The sequence below is a fragment of the Nyctereutes procyonoides genome, unplaced genomic scaffold (genome assembly GCF_905146905.1).
Source record: "Nyctereutes procyonoides isolate TBG_1078 unplaced genomic scaffold, NYPRO_anot_genome, whole genome shotgun sequence".
Lineage (NCBI taxonomy): Eukaryota > Metazoa > Chordata > Mammalia > Carnivora > Canidae > Nyctereutes > Nyctereutes procyonoides.
In genome coordinates, this window is record NW_026575048.1 from 25,168,507 (window position 1) to 25,191,954 (window position 23,448).

The window sequence follows — 23,448 nt, forward strand, 5'->3', positions numbered from 1 at the left end:
TTTGCCATACATCTAGAGGCTGTGAAGATGCTTTCAAGGAAAGGAGGCCAGGGGATACCATCTTTATGCTCTCCCTAAGCCTTACTTGTAGTTAGTAGTAGTAGTTAGTCACTTAGTAGTAATCTAACTACATTTCACCAGTACCTCCCAGAGAGGAGCTTATACACTCCTCTGAAGCCCTGATTTTTGCCAATGTCACCCCAGAGGACACTTTTAGATTACCTGGTCTGGAGGCTAACAGGGTTTTTACAACTATAGTCTCACAGGACTATCTATGTTGGCATATTTTAAAACCTGCTGCCTGAGGGTCTGGCTTCTAATTAGCGCATAAGTAGGGGGTGCCTAAGATCCACCTCCTTCAGAATACTGACAGGTCTTGACACACCCTCAACAACTGGGACTTATCAAGAATAACTCAGGCTGCTTAGACAATCACAAAGGTTTCAGAGACAATGAAGAGCTAGGGCCAGGTTGAAAGATAAGGTCCATCTCCTATACAAGGCTACTCTTTGAAGACTCATACATAGAAACAAACACAGGGAAGTCAAACAAACTGAGGAAATAGGAATATGTCCCAAATAAAAGGATAAGATAAAACCTCTCAAAAGAACCTTACTGAAACAAAAAGCAGCACTAAAAAGAACACCCGGCATTTAGCTGGGTACATACATATTTGCTGAATGACTAAATAAATAATAGCTTAAGTTATTATACTAAAACTTTCTAAAGATTAACTCATTTAATCATCAAAAAACTATATGAGGTACTATAAATATTCCAATTTTACCAACAAGACAAAAGCATAAGGGATTAAGGAACTTGTCTATCACATACCTTAGAAATGGTACAGTAGCCTCCTTTATCTATTAAATGAGATCAAGTTAGATCATACAAATGGAGCATTTAACAAAATGTTTGGCACATTAAATATCTAGCATTTGTGGAATACTTAATTATGTGTCAGACATTAATGTAGGCTCTTTATGTGTATTTACTTATTTCTCATATTGTTTAATAAGTAGATGCTATTATTATTTTCACTATTTTTTCTTTATTGGGGCACCAAATCTAACTCAACCGAAGTTACATAAAAGACATTGCTGTGAAAGAAATGGGACAAACTCCAACCTTTACTTTTCTCAGAAAACAGTTAACATGTGCTTTAAAAAATGTGTTCTGATGAGCAGCTGCCTTTGGCTCAGGTCATGATCCTGGGATCCAGGATCAAGTCCTGCATCGGGCTCCCGCATCGGGCTCCCACATCGGGCTCCCGCATCGGGCTCCCGCATCGGGCTCCCGCATCGGGCTCCCGCATCGGGCTCCCGCATCGGGCTCCCGCATTGGGCTCCCCACAGGGAGCCTGCTTCTCTCTCCACCTGTGTCTCTGCCTCTCTCTCTGTGTCTCTCTCATGAATAAATAAATAAAATCTTTAAAAAAAAAAATGTGTCTTGAAAGTTAGCACTGGAAACCAAATCAAAATGAACTGAATTCATATCACATACAGACCACACCATTAACTATATTTGTTAACTTGTAGTTCTAAAAAGCCTTTGAATCTAAAGGATTCAAAGACAAAACATTTTCTTCATTAAAATAAAACAAAACAAAAAAACACTACCCCTTCCCCAAATATCTGGTTGCTACTCCATATTGCATGGTGTTATGATTAACACATCTTTTTCATTATAAGGAAAAAGTCAGCTGAATTAAAGTAGATCATTTTACTATTTAAAACAGAACTTACTCAGTTACATCAATCTGAAATCACCAACTTTATGCACTGCAAATCACCCTCCACTTTAAAAGTCAGTTTTACTACCAAAATCAAATTTTAAAATTACTGTACCTGAGAAATTCCTTTATCCTTAAATTAAAGTGAAAGCTAAAGGAATAATGAAAATAATATATAATTTCTTCAGCTCAACATAGCATTTGTTTTTTAGTTTTTTAGTTCCATCTGTAGATACTATATTAATTCTTAACATATGAAACATTCTGGGTAAAGACCCTTAAAACTTACGGTGCAATAATGGCTCTAGCGGGTCTTTTTGTAGACTGAACTTGTGAGAGCCAACCTTCTAGCTGTGCATTCAGCTGTGGTCCTATAAAAAGAGAAAGAGGGAAGTTGGAGTTAGCAGAGAAATGTACCATCTATAATCATCCATGACACAAAGTCCTTATTGAACCTATTTGGGACTAAAATAACTTAATGGACAGTGGGATCATTAGTTTGGACATTAACATTGGAAACTTAACCAACTACTAAACAAGCCATAGATAAGGCCACATACTGATTAAAAAAATTCTGCTTTTATACATTTACTTATTTACACCCATCTTCATTCCAGAACAACAATACAATCTACGATTTGAGGCACAAGAAACAAAAGACTGTTGGCATATGAAAATACTTGAGTGATTGTTTTCAGAGCACCAAAACTTGCCTTAATCACTAATATCACATCCATGGAGTGATCATTCCCATACCCAAAACCTTTCCTTCTATCTACTCCAGCCTCTATTCTGGTAATCACATTGATGACCAGTGACTGCATCATGTCAAAAATCTCAATTTCAAGCATCCCACTCTCCTCACTTCCTATCTTTCTAGTTCACTTCTAAAAATCTGTTATTGCCAAAAGATTTGGAACTATTTTTCCCACTATCCTTCGTCTCCCTTCTTCTCTACCTCTTACTCAGCCTGAAAGCTAATGATCCATCACTATAATCATTTCCTTACCTATGCCCTCACTCTTCCTCATCACAATCAAATCAGTTAAAACCAACTTTCCATTTAACACAGTACCTTCACCTGTAGAGCTGAATGAGATGACAAGAAAATACCACATGACCTTTGATATTATACCCATAAATTTCAGCAGACCCTTAGCAAAGCTCAGAAGTATATCATACTAACCTAGTCAATTTGCTTTCCCAGCCTTAAGATAATTTCTTCTTATAGCTTCTCAATTTACCTTAAAGCCTCATCCTCCTCTCACTCCTAGCAGATGATCTTGCTTTTTCATTTTGTCAAGGAAAATCAGAAGATGGCCAACCATCCTTGTTTTTCCAGGACTTTCCCAGTTTAGCACTGAAAGTCTTGCATATTGGGAAACCTCTTAGTCCTAGGCAAACCTGGACATTAGTCATACTAAATTCAGAACAGAACTACTTCCTCTTCCTACCACTTATTCTGTTTACTCTCCTGTGTCAACACACTGGCCTTACTCCTATCAAAAGCCAAGCAAATTATTTCTGCACTGGGTCCCATTGTTTTTCTTCTCAAGGACTCTGCTCCGGTAACACTCCCAGTCACCTGCACTAACTTGTCCCTTTTTACTAGATCATTACCATTAGCATGCAATTACAAAAGTAGATTGAGTTCCCCCCCAACTAACACTGATTTTTCTGGCCTTTTTTTTCTCTCTCTTTTTTTAAGCATTTAATCATAAAATATTTAAACATTACAAAAGATTCTAGGTAATAACAAACACCAATGTACCTACCCACCCCTAATAAATTTTAACATTCTTATTTAAGATCTTTGTTTATTAAGAAATAAAGTATTACAGATACACTTGAAAACCTTGCTGATCCCATTATACATTTCCCTCCTAAAAGGTAACCACTTTCTGATCTTGGTGTTTATCAGTTCATTATACTTTTACTAATGAATATATCCATAAAAATATAGATTGTTCTGCATGTTTTTATTTTTTTTAAGATTTATTTACTTATTTATTTATGATAGACATAGAGAGAGAGAGAGAGAGAGGCAGAGACACAGAAGGAGGGAGAAGCAGGCTCCATGCTGGAAGCCTGATGTGGGACTCAATCCCGGGACTCCAGGATCGCGCCCTGGGCCAAAGGCAGGCGCTAAACCGCTGAGCCACCCAGGGATCCCCAATGTTTTAAAAATATTATATAAATATACTGTGCATGTTCTATAATTTAATAATATTATTTATAACAGGTACTCATGTTGATTTTGTAGCTCTAATTCAGTCACTTTCAATGCTGTATTATACCTTAAGAATATACCAAAATGTATCTATTCACTCTATTCATAAACATTTGCTATTTCCACTGTTAATATGCAATGTTACTCTCTTACACGAGTTTTCTGGTAGACACACAGCTGGCTCTGTCAGTTGAGCAACTAACTTGATTTCCACTGTTATGATCTCAAGTTTGTGGGATGAGCTCTGCATTGGGGTCCACACTTAGTGGGAAGTCTACTCAGGATTCTCTCTCACCCCCTCCCTCTGTTCCCCCCCACCACCACCACCACACCTGCTTGCTTAGTCTCTCAAATGAATAAATCTCTTTTTTTAAGAGTTTTTCTGGGATTTAACTAGAAATAAAAGTACTGGATCATACAGTATGCACATCTTTAACTCTACCAGAACACTGCAAATTGCCCAGTAAAGTAGCCAAATCAATTTACTCATCAGTGTAAGGGCATAAAAAAATGAGAAGTTTAATTCTCATTGTAAGGGAAGAATGGGATGTCTGCCTGGTTCAGTTGGTGGAACACCTGACTCTTCATCTTGGGGTTGTAAGTTCGAGCTCCACATTGGTCATGGAGCCTATTTTAAGTAATTAAAGTAGGTAGGTAGGTAGGTAGGTAGGTAGGTAGGTAGATAAAAAAGATACCCCCATATTTTTCTTAGAGCACTTTCTCTAGAAGAGTTGTAATTATAAATTCTTTCTCTATCCTGAAATATATGTAAATCTTTTTAAAAGCTAAATAAGCTTCTAGGGGCTCCTGCTGGCTCAGTCAGTAGATCATGCAACTCTTGATCTCAATATCCTGAGTTCAAGCCCAACATTGGGTGTGGAGCTTACTTTAAATAATACATAAATAAGAAAGCAAGCAGGCTACTAACAGCAACCCAGGGCTAGCTCAAGGACCTAGTAATCACCTCTTTGAAATGTGATTTGCACCAGGGGAGAGAATACCCTCTTTTTGTCAATTTCTGTGGGAAGACAGGAACCTAACTAGCTGGCCACCTAACTCCAAGCTGCAAAATTACCTCCTATCATAAGAATACAAATACACATTCAGCCAGTTAACAAATACATATTGTCATCCCAATTACCAAGTGACTTAGAATGATGCATGGGTGCGATATCTTGCTATTAAGTCCCCCAACTTGAGCTAAGTAGTGCTCTCAATTTATCTTGAAAACATGTATGTAATGGTTGTATCTGCTTGGACATATAAAAGGGTAAGCTCTCTTTAGATCTCTGCAGTCTCTTAGCAGATTGCCTGTGATGTACTTCACATTCTGGCTCAATGCTTATTCAAGAAAAAAAAATCATTTTCTTTCTCTTCTGCCTTTGAGGAAAGGTCTTCTTGAAATGGAGGTTTTAGTTCATATTTTTACAACATCAGCAATGGTTAAAAATTCCCACTTCTCTTCATTTTTACCAATATTTCATACTGTCAGAATTTTTTATTTTTTGGCAATATGATAGGTATGAAATAGTATCCCCTTACTTCTTCTAATTTGTTTTTCCCTGGTATCCATTGAGATTAAATATCTACTGGCTTGGATATCCCCCTGTACATAATAGGACTATATACATAAACAAGTCATATAATGAACAGTCCATCTGTAAAAAGTCAAAGTACAAAAAAGTTCTGATTTCAGCAATGTCATTTATTTTAAAAACTTAAATTTAAGACAATTCCAAAAAATATATGTTACATAACCTCATTAATAACTCAAGGTAAAAGAGCTCAGATTTTCAATATAAATTCTTACCTGCCTAATAAATTTCATATTAACTTAAAATAAGTATTGCTCTAAGTATTTCCACAGACAGAAGTTTATAAAATAGAAACTGGATAATGGATAAAAGCAAAGAACATATTATTTCCCAATTTAGCCACTCTACTGCCACCAAATTTACTGATTTTAAGCACTAAATCAAGTTCTTTTAGTGGTCCCTCTATTAAAAGGGCCAATTTCCTCAGGAGAATCCCAAGGTAAAAGCTAAACTCCAAGTTTCTTAATTATCTTTGAATATGACAACTAAGCATATCTATTTATTATGGTTGCTTAAATTGTTGATCTATAAAGTATCAAGGAAAAAAAATAATCTGAGTTCTTCCAGAGAGACTGATACTTGGCAATATGGTATCCTTAATACATGAAGATGATGAACAAAATATGTTTTGTGTTTCAAATACCACTGGATTTGAAGGCACACTGATGAGTAAAAAATCAGAAATACTGTTAAATCCTAGCAAAACTAACAGCTGTCTGATCTTGCCAAGAGGGATAAATGGGCATTTACTTCTTTGGATAAGATACTAAAAGCAGGTACCCAAAAGATCAATGAACAGCTATTTCCTTAGGAAACAGACAATAAATCATACTGCAATGCAACTTAATAACACATACACACCCCTCATCAGCCTTGCTTTTCCTATGTAACTCATTAACAGAATCATTCTAAGATATGTAATGAAGTAGTCAAATTGGTTTTCTACACTTTTCTGTTTGGCCTGCTTTTCTTCTTCTTTGCAAACAAAAAATTTCCGTTCAATGGCCTGCTCACTCTGAAAAAAAATCATGTGTACTCTAAGTTCTTTTCTAATAAATAAATTAGCACATCATGGGCTTTCCTAGGACCAATAATGTTTTAATGTCATAAATAACATTTGCCTTCATTTATTAATTGAATAAATATTTATGGAACACCTATTTATGTGCCAAGAAATGGAACAGATGCTGTAGTTATAGCAATAAAAAAAGACAGATGTGGTAACTGCCTTCATGGAGCTTCTATCAGTGTCTTAACTACAAAGAGCAGCTGAAAGATAAAAACTTCAGACAATGGGACAATCTAACACGGAAAAACTTTTGGTTAGAAGAGGAATCTTCTAGCATTGTTCAAAATATCCCACATATATAAGGAATGAACAGGGTGCTTAGGTGGCTCAATCAGTTAAGCATATGCTTTAAGCTCAGGTCATGATCCCATGGCCCTGGGATGGAGCCCTGCTCAGGCTCCCTGCTTCACAGGGAGTCTGTCTCTCCCTCCTCCTCCTTTGCCTGCTGCTCCTCCTACTTGTGCTGTCTGTCAAATAAATAAAAATCTTAAAAAAAATAAAAATAAAAAAAGGAATGCCAACTGCCACAATTTTTTAAACCATTCTTTTTAAATAGTATCTGCCTATTAACACAGTAAACTTAATTCCATGAGATTGGTTAAGGCCAAGTAACAAGAGAGAAAGCAGAAGCAAAAATTACAAATTCAAACAAAAGTATGCTGTTGGCAATCATTCTGTGAAACCTATTCAAATTAAAAAACTAAAATGTAGTCAAAAAATAATAAGATAATTTATGCTTGATTTTTTTTTTATAACAGTGGCTGCTGGATCTCTGAATTTCATGGGCCAATAAAACTTCAAAAAAAAAAAAAAAGCAGGAGCAAACAACAGAGTTGCCACTTTTTCATTGTACCAAGAAAGGACACTTAAAACATACCAAGTATTTATTTATGATCACCATGACTTCATAAAATAATATCAAAAAGATGAGCACAATTTTAACATAATCTCAGTACTTTAAACTGAATAAATTAATCACATTTCATTGACTGCAAGATACTGTCAGTATTACTATGCACCATTATTTATTTTATGTACCACTAAGAAAGAAAAATAAAGGGGCACCTGGGTGGCTCAGTGGTTGAGCATCTGCCTTTGGTTCAGGCCATGATCCTGGGGCCCTGGGATCGAGTTCCGCATCAGGCTCTCCATGGGGAGCCTGCTTCTCCCTCTGCCTGTGTCTCTGCCTCTCTCTCTGGGTCTCTCATGAATAAATAAATTCTTTAAAAAAGAGGGACATCTGGGTGGCTCAGTGGTTAAGCGTCTGCCTTTGGCTCAGGGCATGATCCCTGAGTCCCAGGATGGAGTTCCAGATCAGGCTTCCTGCATGGAGCCTGCTTCTTCCTCTGCCTGTGTCTCTGCTTCTCTCTGTGTGTCTCTCATGAATAAATAAAATTTAAAAAAAAATTCTTTTAAAAAGAAAGACCAAAAAAAAAAAAAAAAAAAACCCTCCCAATTTGAGGTGCCTAGGTGGCTCAGTCTGTTAGGCATTTGCCTTTGGCTCAAGTCATAATTCCAGGATCCTGGGATCAAGTCCTGTGTCAGGGCTCCCTACTCCACAGAGAGCCTGCTTCTCTCTCTCCCTCTGCCTGCTGATCATCCTGATCCTCCTGCTTGTGCTTGCTCCCTCTCTCTCTCTCTCAAATACATAAAATCTCTTAAAAAAAAAAAAAAGCTCCCAATTAAACTAGGACATATGGTTTCTTATCACTTAGAATTTTTTTATTTTTTATTTTTTGAAAAAGCTCTTTTAAACTTATTTAGACATGAATTATGATAAATACTCATGTTTATATTTTAAAAAGAAAAATAAATTCAAAGTAGTCTTTTTTGAAAAAAAAGACTGTATTTATTTACTCATGAGAGACACAGAGATAAAAGACAGAGACTTCGGGATCCCTGGGTGGCGCAGCGGTTTAGCGCCTGCCTTTGGCCCAGGGCGCGATCCTGGAGACCCGGGATCGAATCCCACGTGAGGCTCCCGGTGCATGGAGCCTGCTTCTCCCTCTGCCTGTGTCTCTGCCTCTCTCTCTCTCTCTCTCTCTCTCTCTGTGACTATCATAAATAAAAAAAAAAAAAAAAAAGACAGAGACTTCGATCCCAGGACCCCGGGATCACCACCTGAGCCAAAGGCAGATGCTCAACCACTGAGCCACTCAATTGCCCCAAATTCAAAGAAGTCTTAAAAATGTCTTCAAACTCACAATCTGATTAGCTAAGTTGCTTTTTAACTCATAGTCATTAGTACTCCTTGTTTTTCCATAAAATCATCCTCTGTACCATTTGGATAATTAGTGATGCAATATTTTTTTTTAAAGTGTTCTATTGCTTCTGGGATTCTCATCCAAACAAGTGACTGTACAAATTCCCATGCCATACATTTCTTGATCTTACAAAAGGTGCCACCAGAAGATGTAACTAACTATAGGTTTCGGAAGACAACTCAGGAATCATAAACTATTCATAAATGATCCTTAAATAGTACATTAACTAAAAGATCAGTGGGTTGCGGTTGTCAAGTCATACAAGCAGGATTAATTCTTGAGTTCACATATATGTAGACAGGGGCAACTATTTCACAACCAACAATGATAGTTAGGTGCCACCGATTATAAAATAAGTCAATTCTAGAAATGTTAAAATGTGGAAAAATATACATCTTAAAATTGATAAAATACAGTAGGCACTATGAAAACTACACTCATAAAAAAAAAAACTACACTCACTACAAGTTTCTCGTATTTATTTCAATGCAGAACAACAAAAAAGTTCACTGAAAACCAGCATTTGAGACCAGTACTTCTCACTACAATGGAAAATGTTTCTGAGAAGCCTTACCAACTATAATAATCTCATTTAATTTTTTTTTTATTTATAATAGTCACAGAGAGAGAGAGAGAGAGAGGCAGAGACACAGGCAGAGGGAGAAGCAGGCTCCATGCACCGGGAGCCCGATGTGGGATTCGATCCCGGGTCTCCAGGATCGCGCCCTAGGCCAAAGGCAGGCGCCAAACCGCTGCGCCACCCAGGGATCCCTCATTTAATTTTAAAAGCAACATTTCAACAGTTCTTCCCAAATCCTCTCTCTCATTATTGATACTGTAACTGCGACACACACCTAAAATGTATTGCTATGTTATTTACAAAACTTAGTATCTTATTTTTAGATACATCTCAAGGAATGTATATTATCTGTATACTATTATTTAATAGTATCTATGACAGGACTCCTCACACAAAAAATAGCATGCTCTTGGAACACAAGAATTATCACAATGAATCTAACCCCAACCTATCCAGAATATTATTGTATCAACCCGCAAAAAAATCCTTTGCTGTGAAGAACAACTGATTGTTTTACTTGACAAAAACCTCAAAGGCTAGACCAAATCCAAATATCCTGGATTCCTTATTACCCACTAATTTATTTAAACATTTTAAGAATTTATTTACATTTTTTAGTTAAACTCTATAGTTTAGAATACAGTTGCATAGGGGCAATTAATCATCCAAAAAAACAACCATGGGGATCCCTGGGTGGCTCGGCAGTTTAGCGCCTGCCTTTGGCCTGGAGTCCCAGGATCGAGTCCCGCGTCGGGCTCCTGGCATGGAGCCTGCTTCTCCCTCTGCCTGTGTCTCTGCCTCTCTCTCTCTTTCTCTCTCTCTCTCTCTCTCTCTCTGTGTCTATAATGAATAAATAAATAAATAAATAAATAAATCTTTTAAAAACAACAACAACCATTAGTGTATACCAACCAATTCTTGTATTTGGCCAACTGGAAATCACTTACCACTCTTCTACCTACTCATATACAGTTTCTCAAAATTTTCAGAGTTAATACCAATTCCTTTGGCATTTCATACCTAAAAGGGCTGCAACTTTTGGAGGATCACAGTCTATTTCTCTGCCCAATCATTTACAAAACTATAGTCTGAAAACAGGTTTAGCAATGATCTGCTTAATAGTCTATTAATTTGGATTCTCTATTCCTACTTCTATTCTCTGTTTATAAACAAATTCCCTATCCCTACCAAATGATGTGATTAAATCCCTTGATAGTGACTGGCTGTAATATCTTATGTAAACTCTTTTTTGAGATCAAAATACTGACTTGTGTTTGTTATTTTTTATTACAAAAAGTATGCTCAGTATAGAAAATCAGGGGAATACATATTAAGGGGGGAATCGATAATCCCAAATTATAAAACTCACTGAAAATTAATATTTTCCAAATTTCCTTATAAATCTTTAAAATGATCTACAATTCTTTAATTTGCTTTTATTTACATAATAATATTATAGCATAAGCATTTCCCTATATTATGAACTCTTAATTAAAGACATTTTATGGTGAAGTAGCATTTGGTTGTGCGAATGGGCCACTTCTTTAAATATTACTCCAAAATAAGATGTTAGGTTGTTTCCAATTTTTTGTACAATTATAAACAATTCTATAGTAAGTATCTCTATTTCATATTTAAATTTTATTTTTGAGATTCTCAAGGAAGGAATTACTATGTAAATCAGTATGAGCTGTTTTAAGATTTCAATACATATATTCAAAATGTTATTCAAAATTGCATCCATTCATAAGTTTGCACCATGCAATGACAATGCCGATTTTACCATAACCTCACCACTCTTAACAAAACAATATTTTGAAAGAGAAGGTCATTTAACCCATGCCTCCAGCTGATAAAAATTAAAATCTAATGCCCTTAGATTTAGCATTTCAAATTAAATAAAATATTTTATTTCTTCAACCAAAGCAATTTTAACTTTTCTTTTTTTGAGCAATTTTAACTTCTAAGAAAAATGTATTTTTGGCTTCTGAGATATTTATTTTCTACTTGGACCATGGAATAGCAACATGACTCTTGCCAGCCACAAGTTTTCCATTATCAAAGTTTAGCAAACAACTACTATCTATAGGTCTTTACAGAAGACAAGTCAAATTCAAAATCAAGCCTATTGTGCTGCATCATGCTGCTGCTTTAAATTACAGTCCTGAAGATTTTGATATGCTCCTACCATTACATTTTTTTAACTAAGGTGGTTCTCCTCTAACAATAGTCAAAAGAGGTCTACAGACTAGAATCATCTGATGTGTTTATTTAAGGAAGAGATCTCTAGGTCTTACACCACAGAGCTACTGTCATCAAAATCTCTGGAAATAGCAACAATTTTTTTTTAACAAGCTTTTAAGAAGCTCTCCAGGTGATTCTGATACAAATTAAAATGTGAGGCCCACTGCCATAAAGGAGTTTATTTGCCCATGCTCTATGAATGAATGTAACTAACAACCTCTTGGTAGGTTTATAACTGAGATTTTTCATTTAATTTGTATAATTCATTCATTTATTTGTATAATAAATTAATACATCACATAATCCATAAATTAGCTATATAAATGCATGAAGTTTTATCTCCAAACTACTTTGAAGCCATAAGTGACCTCCATTGCTTCTTAAAATTTATATTATATTTTTAATGGTGATTGTAGCCTTGCATTAGGATCAATGCCTCCCCAGCTTTTCCTCTCAAATATCCTTGATGACAAAGTAAACTCAGATTCTTAGAAACTAGGCGATACACAAATTCAAAATCTCTTTTAACTCTTCTGTTTCAATCCAAAAATTCATGAGAATGTAGTAGACTGACAATACAATAACCATTATAATCTCAAAACTCCCATGTTCCTATTTGCAACTGAAATGGAGGCTTCAGGAAGATATACCATGTTTATCCCCTCACACAGCATCAAGTACTCTAGTGAGGAAACAGGAACTGGAGTCATAAAAGGCAACCACCTAAATTATATAAATGTTTAATGTTAGGTCCACAATACTTCCTTAATGCATATCTAACCAGGAATCATTTTCATCCAATTGCAGCTAGTGCATTTCTTTCCCTTTTTTTTTTAATGTTTCTTTGTGTTACCATCAGTCAGTTGATACTAGTAAATCTGGGTATTTTGATACCCAAAATCCAAAAACATAATCTGTGGAAAAATAAAACAAGTCTACCTTATTGGACAGAATCAGTACTAAGATAAATTACACTTCCCACACAAGGCAACACTTCTTTCACTAAAAAAATAAGTTTCTTAAGATAAAAGGAGGGGATCCCTAGGTGGCTCAGCGGTTTAGCCCCTGCCTTCGGCCCAGGGCGTGATCCTGGAGTCCCAGGATCAAGTCCCACATCGGGCTCCCTGCATGGAGCCTGCTTCTCCCTCTGCCTGTGTCTAAAATCTTTAAAAAAAAAAAAAAAAAAGATAAAAGGAAAGGTTAGAATTTTCACTTTTCATATATTTCTACTACAAAACAGATTTGCAGACATCACCACATTCTCACCTTATTCTGTATAATACAGATTTGCTTCTCTAAGAGCTTTCACTTAGAGTTTAACCAGAAAAAGTGGATCAGGCCCAATGGACCACACCAAATGAAATGTATAATATAACTGCATATATGTGAATTGACAGAACAATAGATTTGAAACTATCTAAGTGTCTACCCCCCACACAAAAAAAGCCTGATTAAACAGATTATAGTAGATTCATAAAGCAGAAGAGTAAGCAAACGTTAAACAGTGATGCAAATTTTTATGAATCCTTATGGAAGATCTCTTAATTAAGAAAGCATTGTAAAGCACGGAAGGTATAATATGTTGTCATTTTGAATGTGTGTATACATGATTATGTACTGGTTTGTATTTGTATAAACTATCTCTGGATGAACATGAAAGAAATGGATAACATGACTGCATCCTTATGAGGGAACTAAGAGTGTACTTCTTTACTTTTCACTGTGTACTTCTTTGCATCTTTCATATTTTGTACTATGTACATGTACTACCTAACCAAAGATTAAGTATAAAAAATGTTGCAGTCGTGTAACATAATACCATGAAGTCATAAACAATGATCCTGCATCAAGATTCAGAAGCAATCTAAGTCCCATTAACTACTGAATGGATAAAGAAAATATGATATGTATACACAATGGAATAATACTCAGCCATTAAAAAAAAATGAAATCTTGCCATTCATGGCAACATGTAGACCTAGAGGGTATGATGCTAAGTGAAATGCTCCAGACAGAAAGACACATACCTTATTATTTTCCTTATATGTAGAATCTAAAAAAACAAAACAAATGAACAGACAGTAACAACAAAAGAGAAACAGACTCATAAATACAGAGAACAAACTGGTGTTGCCAAAGGGGAGAGGGGTGAAGGGATGTGAGAAATGAATGGAGGGGATTTATAACTTCCAGTTATAAATAAAGAAGTCATCATGAGGATGAATACTATAGCATAGGGAATATAGTCAATATTATTGTCATACACTTACTGTGGTGAGCATTTTGTAATATATGTCACTACTGAACCACTATGCTGTACTCCTAAAACTAATATTATACGTCAATTACACTTCATTTAAAAATATTTTTTAGGGACACCTGGGTGGCTCAGCAGTTAAGCGTCTGCCTTCGGCTCAGGGCGTGATCCTGGAGTCCTGGGGTCGAGGTTGAGTCCCACATCAGGCTCCCTGTGTGGAGCCTGCTTCTCCCTCTGACTTTGCCTCTCTCTCTGTGTGTCTCTCATGAATACATAAATAAATAAATAAAATATATATATATATATATATATATATATATATATATATATTTTTTTTTTTTTTTTTTTTTTTTTTTTTTTAAGGGACACCTGGGTGGCTCAGCAGTTGAGCGTCTGTCTGCTTTGGCTCAGGGCATGATCCTGGAGTCCCAGAATCGAGTCCCACATCAGGCTCCTTGCATGGAGCCTGCTTCTCCCTCTGCCTATGTCTCTGCCTCTTTCTCTCTCTCATGAATAAGTAAAATCTTTTAAAAATATATATGTATATATATTTTTATAAAATGATGCTGCATGAGGCCCTGACTGGCTCAGTCAGCGAAGCGTGCAATTCTTGGTATCGAGGTCATTGGTTTGAGTCCCACATTGGACACGGAAGCCTGCTTTAAAAGAAAAAAAAAATGATGCTGCAGATATCTGTTTCAATTACATGGGGGAAAAAAGCCTCTAAGTGCTAAACCCAACTAACAAATCATTGTTAGACCTAAGACAATATCTATATTAATAAACTAAGTTAAACAAAATCCAACAGTTGAAAATTGCTATTTGACCAATAAAATATAAAGTATGAAGATATATACAGACCAATCTGACAAGCAAAAGGGGGTTCCCCCTTCTTATGTCACTTCCTTAAGTGTGATGTCCATCACCAATTTCTGGTAAATATAATCAGAAAACACGAAAACGTTCTAGATAAGAAAGACCTAGGAAAGAGGACATTGAACACCTTATAAGTATCTTTCTTTATGTAATATGTAAAATGTAATAGTTTCAACAGTTTTGTTTTTCTTTTTTTTTTTTACTTGCCCAGTAAAGGACAAGTAATTCTCCACTATGACTTTTTCAGCAATCATTCATTAGATAACACAGAGAAGCCAATTTGCTTTTTGAAGTAATTAACTATAATCTAATGCAATTTTTGTTTCTATGCTTTTGTTGTGGCATGTTTGAGGCCTGTTTTCTTTTCACTAAACATTGGTAGTGCATGTGCCAGCTCATCCGTCTAAAGCATTATGTTTCTGATTTTGCAACCATAAGATGTAAACAGAAAGAATCTCAGCAAGTTCTTCCTTGATAACTAGCCAAGAAAACATGCCTAATGTGGACTGAGATGGGCATGCCAGGTATCAGATATAGAAAAGGAAAAGGTAGTCAAGCGTAACAGCTACCAGATAATAGGCTTTCCAAGGAGTTCACAGATGGATAATTTAGGAGGAAAACCAAGTTTGAAGACTAAGGGACGTGGTTAAACACAGAAGTTCAATGATATGTGTGCATTTATTCTCTCAAACTCTTTTCATTTCTCTTTGGACCATCTTCACTGAACTATCCCTAAAGCAAATGTTTTAATGTAAAAGGTTTCCAGATGGAAGAATAAACACTTGGATTTAAATCCAGGTGGGACCTCTCCGATTCCCAGAAGATCATACCAGAAAAGTTCTGAAAGCCTCAGCCATGCTCAGGAACTAGTACCTTTAAGAGGTTTTAGATAATGTCACTGGCACCTTCTTTTAAACCACAGTCACCAAAAAATTTTACTTAAGAAATAAAAACTCCTTTCCAAACCCCTCTACACTTAGGCCAATTTGATAGATAGATGATAGATGATAGATAGATAGATAGATAGATAACCACTCAACCAACCTTAACTCTACAAGCCAGAATTTCCCAAAGTATACTAAGCAAAATTAGAATTTGTGGAACTTTGTGCCAAAATTAACTGGAGGGGGTGTGTGAAAGAGCCAGTGATGACTAAACCTGGGGACAAGATAAACAATAAATACTACCAATACCAATGACAATTAAGGAAGACCATGAAATCTGTTCTAAGATGAAGACTTTGACTTGGACACACTGGAAGTTTTAGGAGACAGTAAGGAAACTAGGTAAGATGTTGAGGTCTTAAGAATAAGAGCCATAAGTGAAGAAAAAAGGATGAATGATATAGGGTACCTGGGTGGCTCAGTGGTTGAGCATCTGCCTTTGGCTCAGGTTGTGATCCTGGGGTCCTGGGATCAAGACCCACAATCAGGCTCCTCACAGGAAGCCTGCTTCTCCCTCTGCCTATGTCTCTCCCTCTCTCTGTGTGTGTCTCTCATGAATAAATAAATAAAATATTTTTTTAAAAGGGAGGGGGGATGAATAACAGAAACATAGATTTTGCAGTCAATTAGTGGTGAAAGATGAGAATAGCTGAGCCATCTGAGTGTGCACAGACTGATGATGACAGCACAACTGTTAAAAGTGTGTCTCCAGATACAGATATTTCAGCATGCAAGTAAGAAGTTGCATCAGTGAGGGAGGAAATGAGGCGCAGCTCAAGAATCAGAGGGAAAATACAGTACAAGAAAAGCAGAGATAAGATTTCAAGATTAACAGAACCTAATACACTGCAATGAATGAATACAATGAGATCAGAGAAAATGGTAATCAATGTATTTGGTGATTCTGAGAAACAGAAACCCGAAAGCAATTAGTTTTCAGTATTTTGGGGGGAGGGTGGTGGTAAAAATTAAATTTACAAGTAGTGAGAGACCAGAGAAATTACAAGAAAATGAAAAGAGCAAGTGAAAATCACTCTAAGAAGAGCTGAATACAACTATCATTGCCTCCTTTTTGATTGGAGAAAGAAAAAAAGGTCTCTGGGTCTCTCAATCTGAAGTCTCCAACACCTCAAATATATCATCAATTCACTCATTTTATGAAATAGAACCTTAGGCATTAGCAATCATATGTTTATACCTCCCAGTGAAGAAAGCCATCTATTAACTGTCATGGAAAAGTCAACATTCAAGTATGCTTTTGGAATTGTATCCAAATAGACAGCAACCAGCATGAATATGAGAGTGTATTTTTTGGAAGATAAATAGTTTCTAAGATTTTCTCTACACATTCAAATTAAACATGAATTACACATAAACAATCCTGTAGCTAGTTCTATAGAACTCAAGCCAACAGTTCATGTTCAAAAGGAGAGTGATAATTTAAAATACTAGCATTGAGTATTAGTAGCCAAGCTTTCATCTAAGAACATCAAAGCAGCTTTTAAACATCTATTAATTATGGCCTTTCTAAACTACCCTGTTTGCTGCAGAATACAAGCATGAACATGATTACATCCTACCTTGATGACACAAAATACTATTTAAAACATGTGTTTTGGGCACCTGGGTGGCTCAATGGTTGAGGGTCTGCTTTGGCTTAGGTCATGATCCTGGGGTCCTGGGATTGAGTCCCACTTCTCCCTCTGCCTATGTCTCTGCCTCTCTCTCTCTCTCTCTCTCTCTCTCTCTCTCTCTCTCTCTGTCTCTCATGAATGAATAAATAAAATCTTTTAAAAATAAAATAAAACATCTGTGTTTAATATTCAATAATTATGATAAATGGGGATATAACAACAAAAGTTATTTTGGTTAAGTACTTCAGAATGAAAAGTAAAATCTCAATTTGAACTTCAATACTGTCATCCTGAAACATTCAGAGAGGGACCAGACCAACTTTTTTATTCTGTTAAAGAAAAATTCTGTTAAATGAATAATACAAACATGGTAAAAAATATAAGAAAAGTACTGTTTTCAGCTACTTTAGATATACTTGATGTTCAATTTTAAAAAGAGGTAATAATATGGCAGAAAGAACTGCAAACTAGAGGATGGGAAGAGCCACAATATATAGTATACCTACAATGTGAAGAATAGTACTAGGTTCCTTAAAATATTACTCAATCCCATGAAATAGTTATTATTATTTCTAGCTTACAAATAAATAAGAAAGCCAGTTTCCTTAAGTTCATATAGCCAGTAAATAGCAATGCCAGTATTTTGAGCCACCGTGGTGTGTCTCTGAGCTATGAAGTTGTCCTATCAGCACATTGCTTACTCTAAAAAACAAGTGATCCAGCACTAACATTCTAGCACTATAGAATATAGTGCTATAACATTATAGCACTAACATTCCCACAGATATAGGCTTCAATTTCTCTTTCTATAAATGAAGAGGATAAACTCAATTATGTCTGTAACTCTAGGTTATGTAATATACTAACAGGTAGAATCAATTTTTTTAAGATTTTATTTAAGTAATCTCCACACTCCATATGGGGCTCAAACTCACAACCCTGAGATCAAGACTCTGAACACTCTACTGACTGAGCCATCCAGGCCCCCCTAGAATTATTTAGATTGATACTTAAAGATACTTATCAACCACTTGTATACATTTTACTAAGTATAAACTCTGGGCTATCAGCTTTCATTCTATTCTTTCTTTGAGTGTTGTATCAAAAACTTAAGAAAGATCAACATAGTGGGGCACCTGGCTGGCAAGCAGGCAACTCTTAATCTTGGGGTCATGGGTTCAAGACCCATAGTGGGCATAGAGCTCACAGAAAGAAAGAAAGAAAGAAAGAAAGAAAGAAAGAAAGAAAGACAAGAAAAAAGAAAAAAAAGATCAACATAGGAGTAGACAGACACCCAAAAGCGAGAAAAAGAATAAGAAAATTAACTACAACATAAGTCAATTTAATGGCTTTTAAGAAATTACACCTTTCTTTTTTTTATTTTTTTTTTATTTATTTTATGATAGTCAGAGAGAGAGAGAGAGAGAGAGAGAGAGAGAGAGAGAGAGAGAGAGGCAGAGACACAGGCAGAGGGAGAAGCAGGCTCCATGCACCGGGAGCCCGATGTGGGATTCGATCCGGGGTCTCCAGAATCGCGCCCTGGGCCAAAGGCAGGCGCCAAACCGCTGCGCCACCCAGGGATCCCGAAATTACACCTTTCTTGATAAAAATCCCAAAACAAAGTCATCTAAAGTAAAGCTTTGAAAATTATGAATCTCGATGTATTTTCATCATTAAAAGAATCATCAAAGGTCATTTATTAATTGCCAACATTATTTATAAGATTTTGGTACTTTGATTTTGTTTAAGATAGTAAAGATTCGTGTTCCTTGGGAAAATGGCAGATTCCATGGGCAGGACACGTAAATGAGTCTCGAACATCTTATACCAGATGTGGTGGTTAATTTTATATATCACCTTGACTGAGTCACAGCGTGCCCAGACATTTGGTCAAAAACTATTTTGGGTGTGTCTGTCAGGGTGTTTCTGAGTGAGATTAACATTTGAATTTGTAGACTGAGTAAAACAAATTGCCCTCCCAGCCCTCCCTGATGTGGTTAAGTCCCATCCAATCAACTGAAGGCCAGAATTGAACAAAAAAGCTGGACCCTCTCACAAGTAAGAGGGAATTCCTCCTGCTGAAGAGACTTCAAGCTGATACATTGGTTTTTTTCCTTCCTTCAGACTCAGTCCTAAACACTGGTTCTTCCTGAGTCTTGAGTTGGTCTGGAACTACATTAGCTCCTCCAACTTGCTGAACACAGATCTTTTCACTTATGAGCCTCTGAAATTCATAAGCAAAGTCATTATAATAAATATCTTTCTATATATATATATATATATCCCATTGATTGTGTTTTCCTAAATAATACAGACTAACACCCCAGAATGCAAGAAAGTTATCAAAGACTATTAGGGTCATGTCTAGAGGACTCAAAAATCTGCTTAAAGAGGCTCCCACTGGCTAAAGATGGGACAATTTGAGTATTTTTTTTAAGTCTAGGAGTTCACAGTAACACTTGAAAAAAATTTTTTTTTTTTTTTTTGCTGATTACCTTTATCCAATGTTATCTTTTATCCAAATGCTAGGGAACCAACTCATTATTTTGATAATTTGTAACTAAAAGGATCAAGCATTACTTACCCTACTTTTTCTAAGTGAACTATTCCTGCAAGTAACCAAGGATAGGAAGTATCCTCTCAGAGAAATATTACAGATAATAAATGAAGGTAGAATGATAAAAAAAAAAGTGACTACTTTGTAAGTTCTAATGAATTATTAGATCTAAACAATGATCATGAATGGTTACCAGTATCACCAAAAAGAGATAACCAGACATTCTCTATTTTCTGACAAAAATAAAAAGAAACCTAAATCTGGTCAAGTCTCTAAATCTGTGTTGTTTGGGACAGCCCGGGTGGCTCGGCAGTTTAGCGCTGCCTTCAGCCCACGGCCTGATCCTGGAGACCCAGAATCAAGTCCCACGTTGGGCTCCCTCCTGCATGGAGCCTGCTTCTCCTTCTGTCTGTGTCTCTGAAACGCTTGCGCGCTCTCTCTCCCTCTCTCATTAATAAATAAAGTCTTTTAAAAAATAAAAATAAAAAAATCTGTGTTGTTCAAAACAAGAGTCCAGGTACTTGCAATTGCAGCTTATTCCAAATGAGGTGTAACATAAGTGTAAAACCTACACTAGATTTCTAAGATTTAGTATAAAAAAGTATAAACTACCTCAAAAATTATATTGGTTGTATGTTGAAAGAACATCTTGAATATAATGGATCGAATAAAAACATACTAAAACCAATTTCACCTGTTTTTTTTTTTAAGATTTTATTTTTTTAAGTAATCTCTATACCCAACATGGGACTCAAACTCACAAACCCACATGCCCTACCAACTGAGCCAGCCAGGGTCCCCTTAATGGCTTCTTTTTATTTTTTTAAAGTGAATACCAGAAAATTTCAAATTACTCATACATGGCTCAAATTTATGGCTTTCATTATATTTATACTGGGCAAAGCTCCTCTAGATCTAATTAATATTTTTCATATAATAAATGTGACAGAAAAACATACTGAACACAACAGAGATACAATTACAAAGATCTAGGCCATGGGAATCTCTAAAAATCAAAAGACCTAGTTTCTTCAACAACAAAAACAAAACTGCAAGGAAAAAAAATGTGAGACAGAAAGGGAAGGTGTAGATTTTAAAAGATATAATAACATCAGGAACAAGGCAAAAAGGTGTCTCACATCTTTTTGACATCATACCAGAAATCCCAGCTAATATAGTAAGACAAGAAAAGGAAATAAAAGCTATACAGATTGGGGGATCCCTGGGGGGTGCAGCGGTTTGGCGCCTGCCTTTGGCCCAGGGCGCGATCCTGGAGACCCGGGATCGAATCCCACATCGGGCTCCCGATGCATGAAGCCTGCTTCTCCCTCTGCCTGTGTCTCTGCCTCTCTCTCTCTCTGTGACTATCATAAATAAATAAAAATAAAAAAATAAAAAATAAAAAATAAAAAAAAGCTATACAGATTGGAAAAGAATAATAAAAAACATCCATCTAAGAAAATGACATGATCACCTTTGTAAAACAAAAAAAAAAAAATCCTAAGAATCAACATCAACTCCTGAAAAAATAAGTATAGCAAGGTTGTAGCATACAGATTAAAATACAAAAGCTTTTCTACATACCAGCAATGAACAAGTAGAATTTGAAATGAAAACACAGTAACATTTACATTAGTACCCAAAAAGATGAAATATATGGGCATAAAGCTACCAAAACTATACAAAACCTATATGAGGAAAACTACAAATGTGATGAATGAAATCAAAAAACTAGATAAATAAATGAAGAGATATTCCATGTTCATGGATAGAAATATTGAACATTATCAAGATGTCAGTTCTTCCCAACTTTGTCTACAGATTCAGTGCATCCCAATCTAAAGCCCAGCAAGTTACCTTGGAGGGTATCAAAAAAATGATTTTGAATGTTATATGGAGAGGCAAAAGACCCAGAAAAGCCAACACAATATTTAAGGAGAACAAAGTTGGAGGACAACTATACTAACCAACATTAAGACTTACCATAAAACATGACAGAACATGAGAGACTCCTAACTCTGGGAAACAAACAAGGGGTAGTGGAAAGGGATGTGGGCGGGGGGGGGGGCTGGGGTGACTGGGTGGCAGGCACTGAGGGGAGCACTTGATGGGATGAGCACTGGGTGATATGCTATACGTTGGCAAACTGAACTCCAATAAAAAAAAATAAAAATAAAACAAAATAAATAAATTCAAAATAAATAAAATAATAAATAAAATAAAATCTAATACATGGAGGAAAAAAAAAAAAAAGACTTACCATAAAGCCAAAATAGTCAAGACAGAGTGGTACTGGCAAAAGAATAGACAAATCGAGCAACAGCACAGAAAAGAGAGCCCAAAAAATAGATCCACAGAAATATAGCACCTAATCTTTGACATAAGAACAAAGGCAATAAAATGGAGAAAAGTCTTTTCAACAAATGGTGGCTAAACAAGTAGACATGAGAGGGTTATATGGTAAATCTCTATACCTTCTACTCAATTTTGCTGTGATTCTAAAACTTCTCAAGGGAGGCCTGGGTGTCTAGCAGTTGAGTGGCTGTCTTTGGCTTGGGGTGTGATCCCGGATTCCCAGGATCGAATCTCACATCAGGCTCCCTGCATGGAACCTGCTTCTCCCTCTGCCTGTGTCTCTGCCTCTGTCTCTCATGATTAATAAATAAAATCTTTTAAAAATAATAAAAAAATAAAAAAATAAAACTTCCCTAAAGAAATAGAAAATATTTTAAATAATAATTTTTATATATTTATGAGACATCTCAACCAATTGCAACATGAGCCTCATTTAAATCCCAACTTAAAAAGAATTTAAAAAGAAATTATGACAATAAGGTAAGTGTGAGCATTAACTGAATATGAAGTAATTAATGACTTTTTTACAGTGATAATATTAGTACAGTTATGTTTTAAATTTTTAAAACTTAGTTTCTTGGGATGCCTGGGTGGCTCAGTCAATTAAGCAATTGCCTTCAGTTTAGGTCAAGGTCTCAGAGTCCTGGGATCAAGCCCCACCTTGAGCCCCACCTCAAGCCCACATCAGCTCCTCACTCAGCAGGGAGACTGCTTTTCCCTCTCCCTCTACCCTCCTCACTCGTGCTCTCTCTCTCTCTCAAATAAATAAAATCTTTAAAAAAAAATTAGTTTTAGAGCTAAATATTGAAATGTTTACAGATGAAATCATATTAAGGAATCTGTGTCAAAATAATATGGGAGTGGAATGCCTGGGTGACTCAGCAGTTGAGCGTCTGCCTTTGGCTCAGGGCATGATTCTGGAGTCCCAGGATTGAGTCCCACATCAGGCTTCCTGCATGGAGCCTACTTCTCCCTCTGTCTGTGTCTCTGCCTCTCTCTCTGTCTCTCATGAATAAATAAATAAATCTTAAAAAAAAACTAATATGGGGATAAAAATAATGTGGGGGGAGGCAAATGCAAGGGGATACAGGGCGAAATAAATTAGGAATGG

General features: G+C 36.1%; 1 protein-coding gene across 2 annotated transcripts in view; it reads right to left on the bottom strand.

Moving 5' to 3' along the window:
• Positions 1–23,448, bottom strand: part of MEMO1 (mediator of cell motility 1) — a 129,881-nt gene that overhangs the window by 70,334 nt on the left and 36,099 nt on the right. For both annotated transcript variants that reach the window (XR_008664704.1, XM_055327040.1), the window contains exon 2: positions 2,022–2,103. Coding sequence is in view for 1 of the 2 variants with exons in the window: in XM_055327040.1 (XP_055183015.1) it covers positions 2,022–2,103 (82 nt within the window). In the remaining variant the exon portion in view is untranslated. The remainder of the gene's footprint in view (positions 1–2,021; positions 2,104–23,448) is intronic.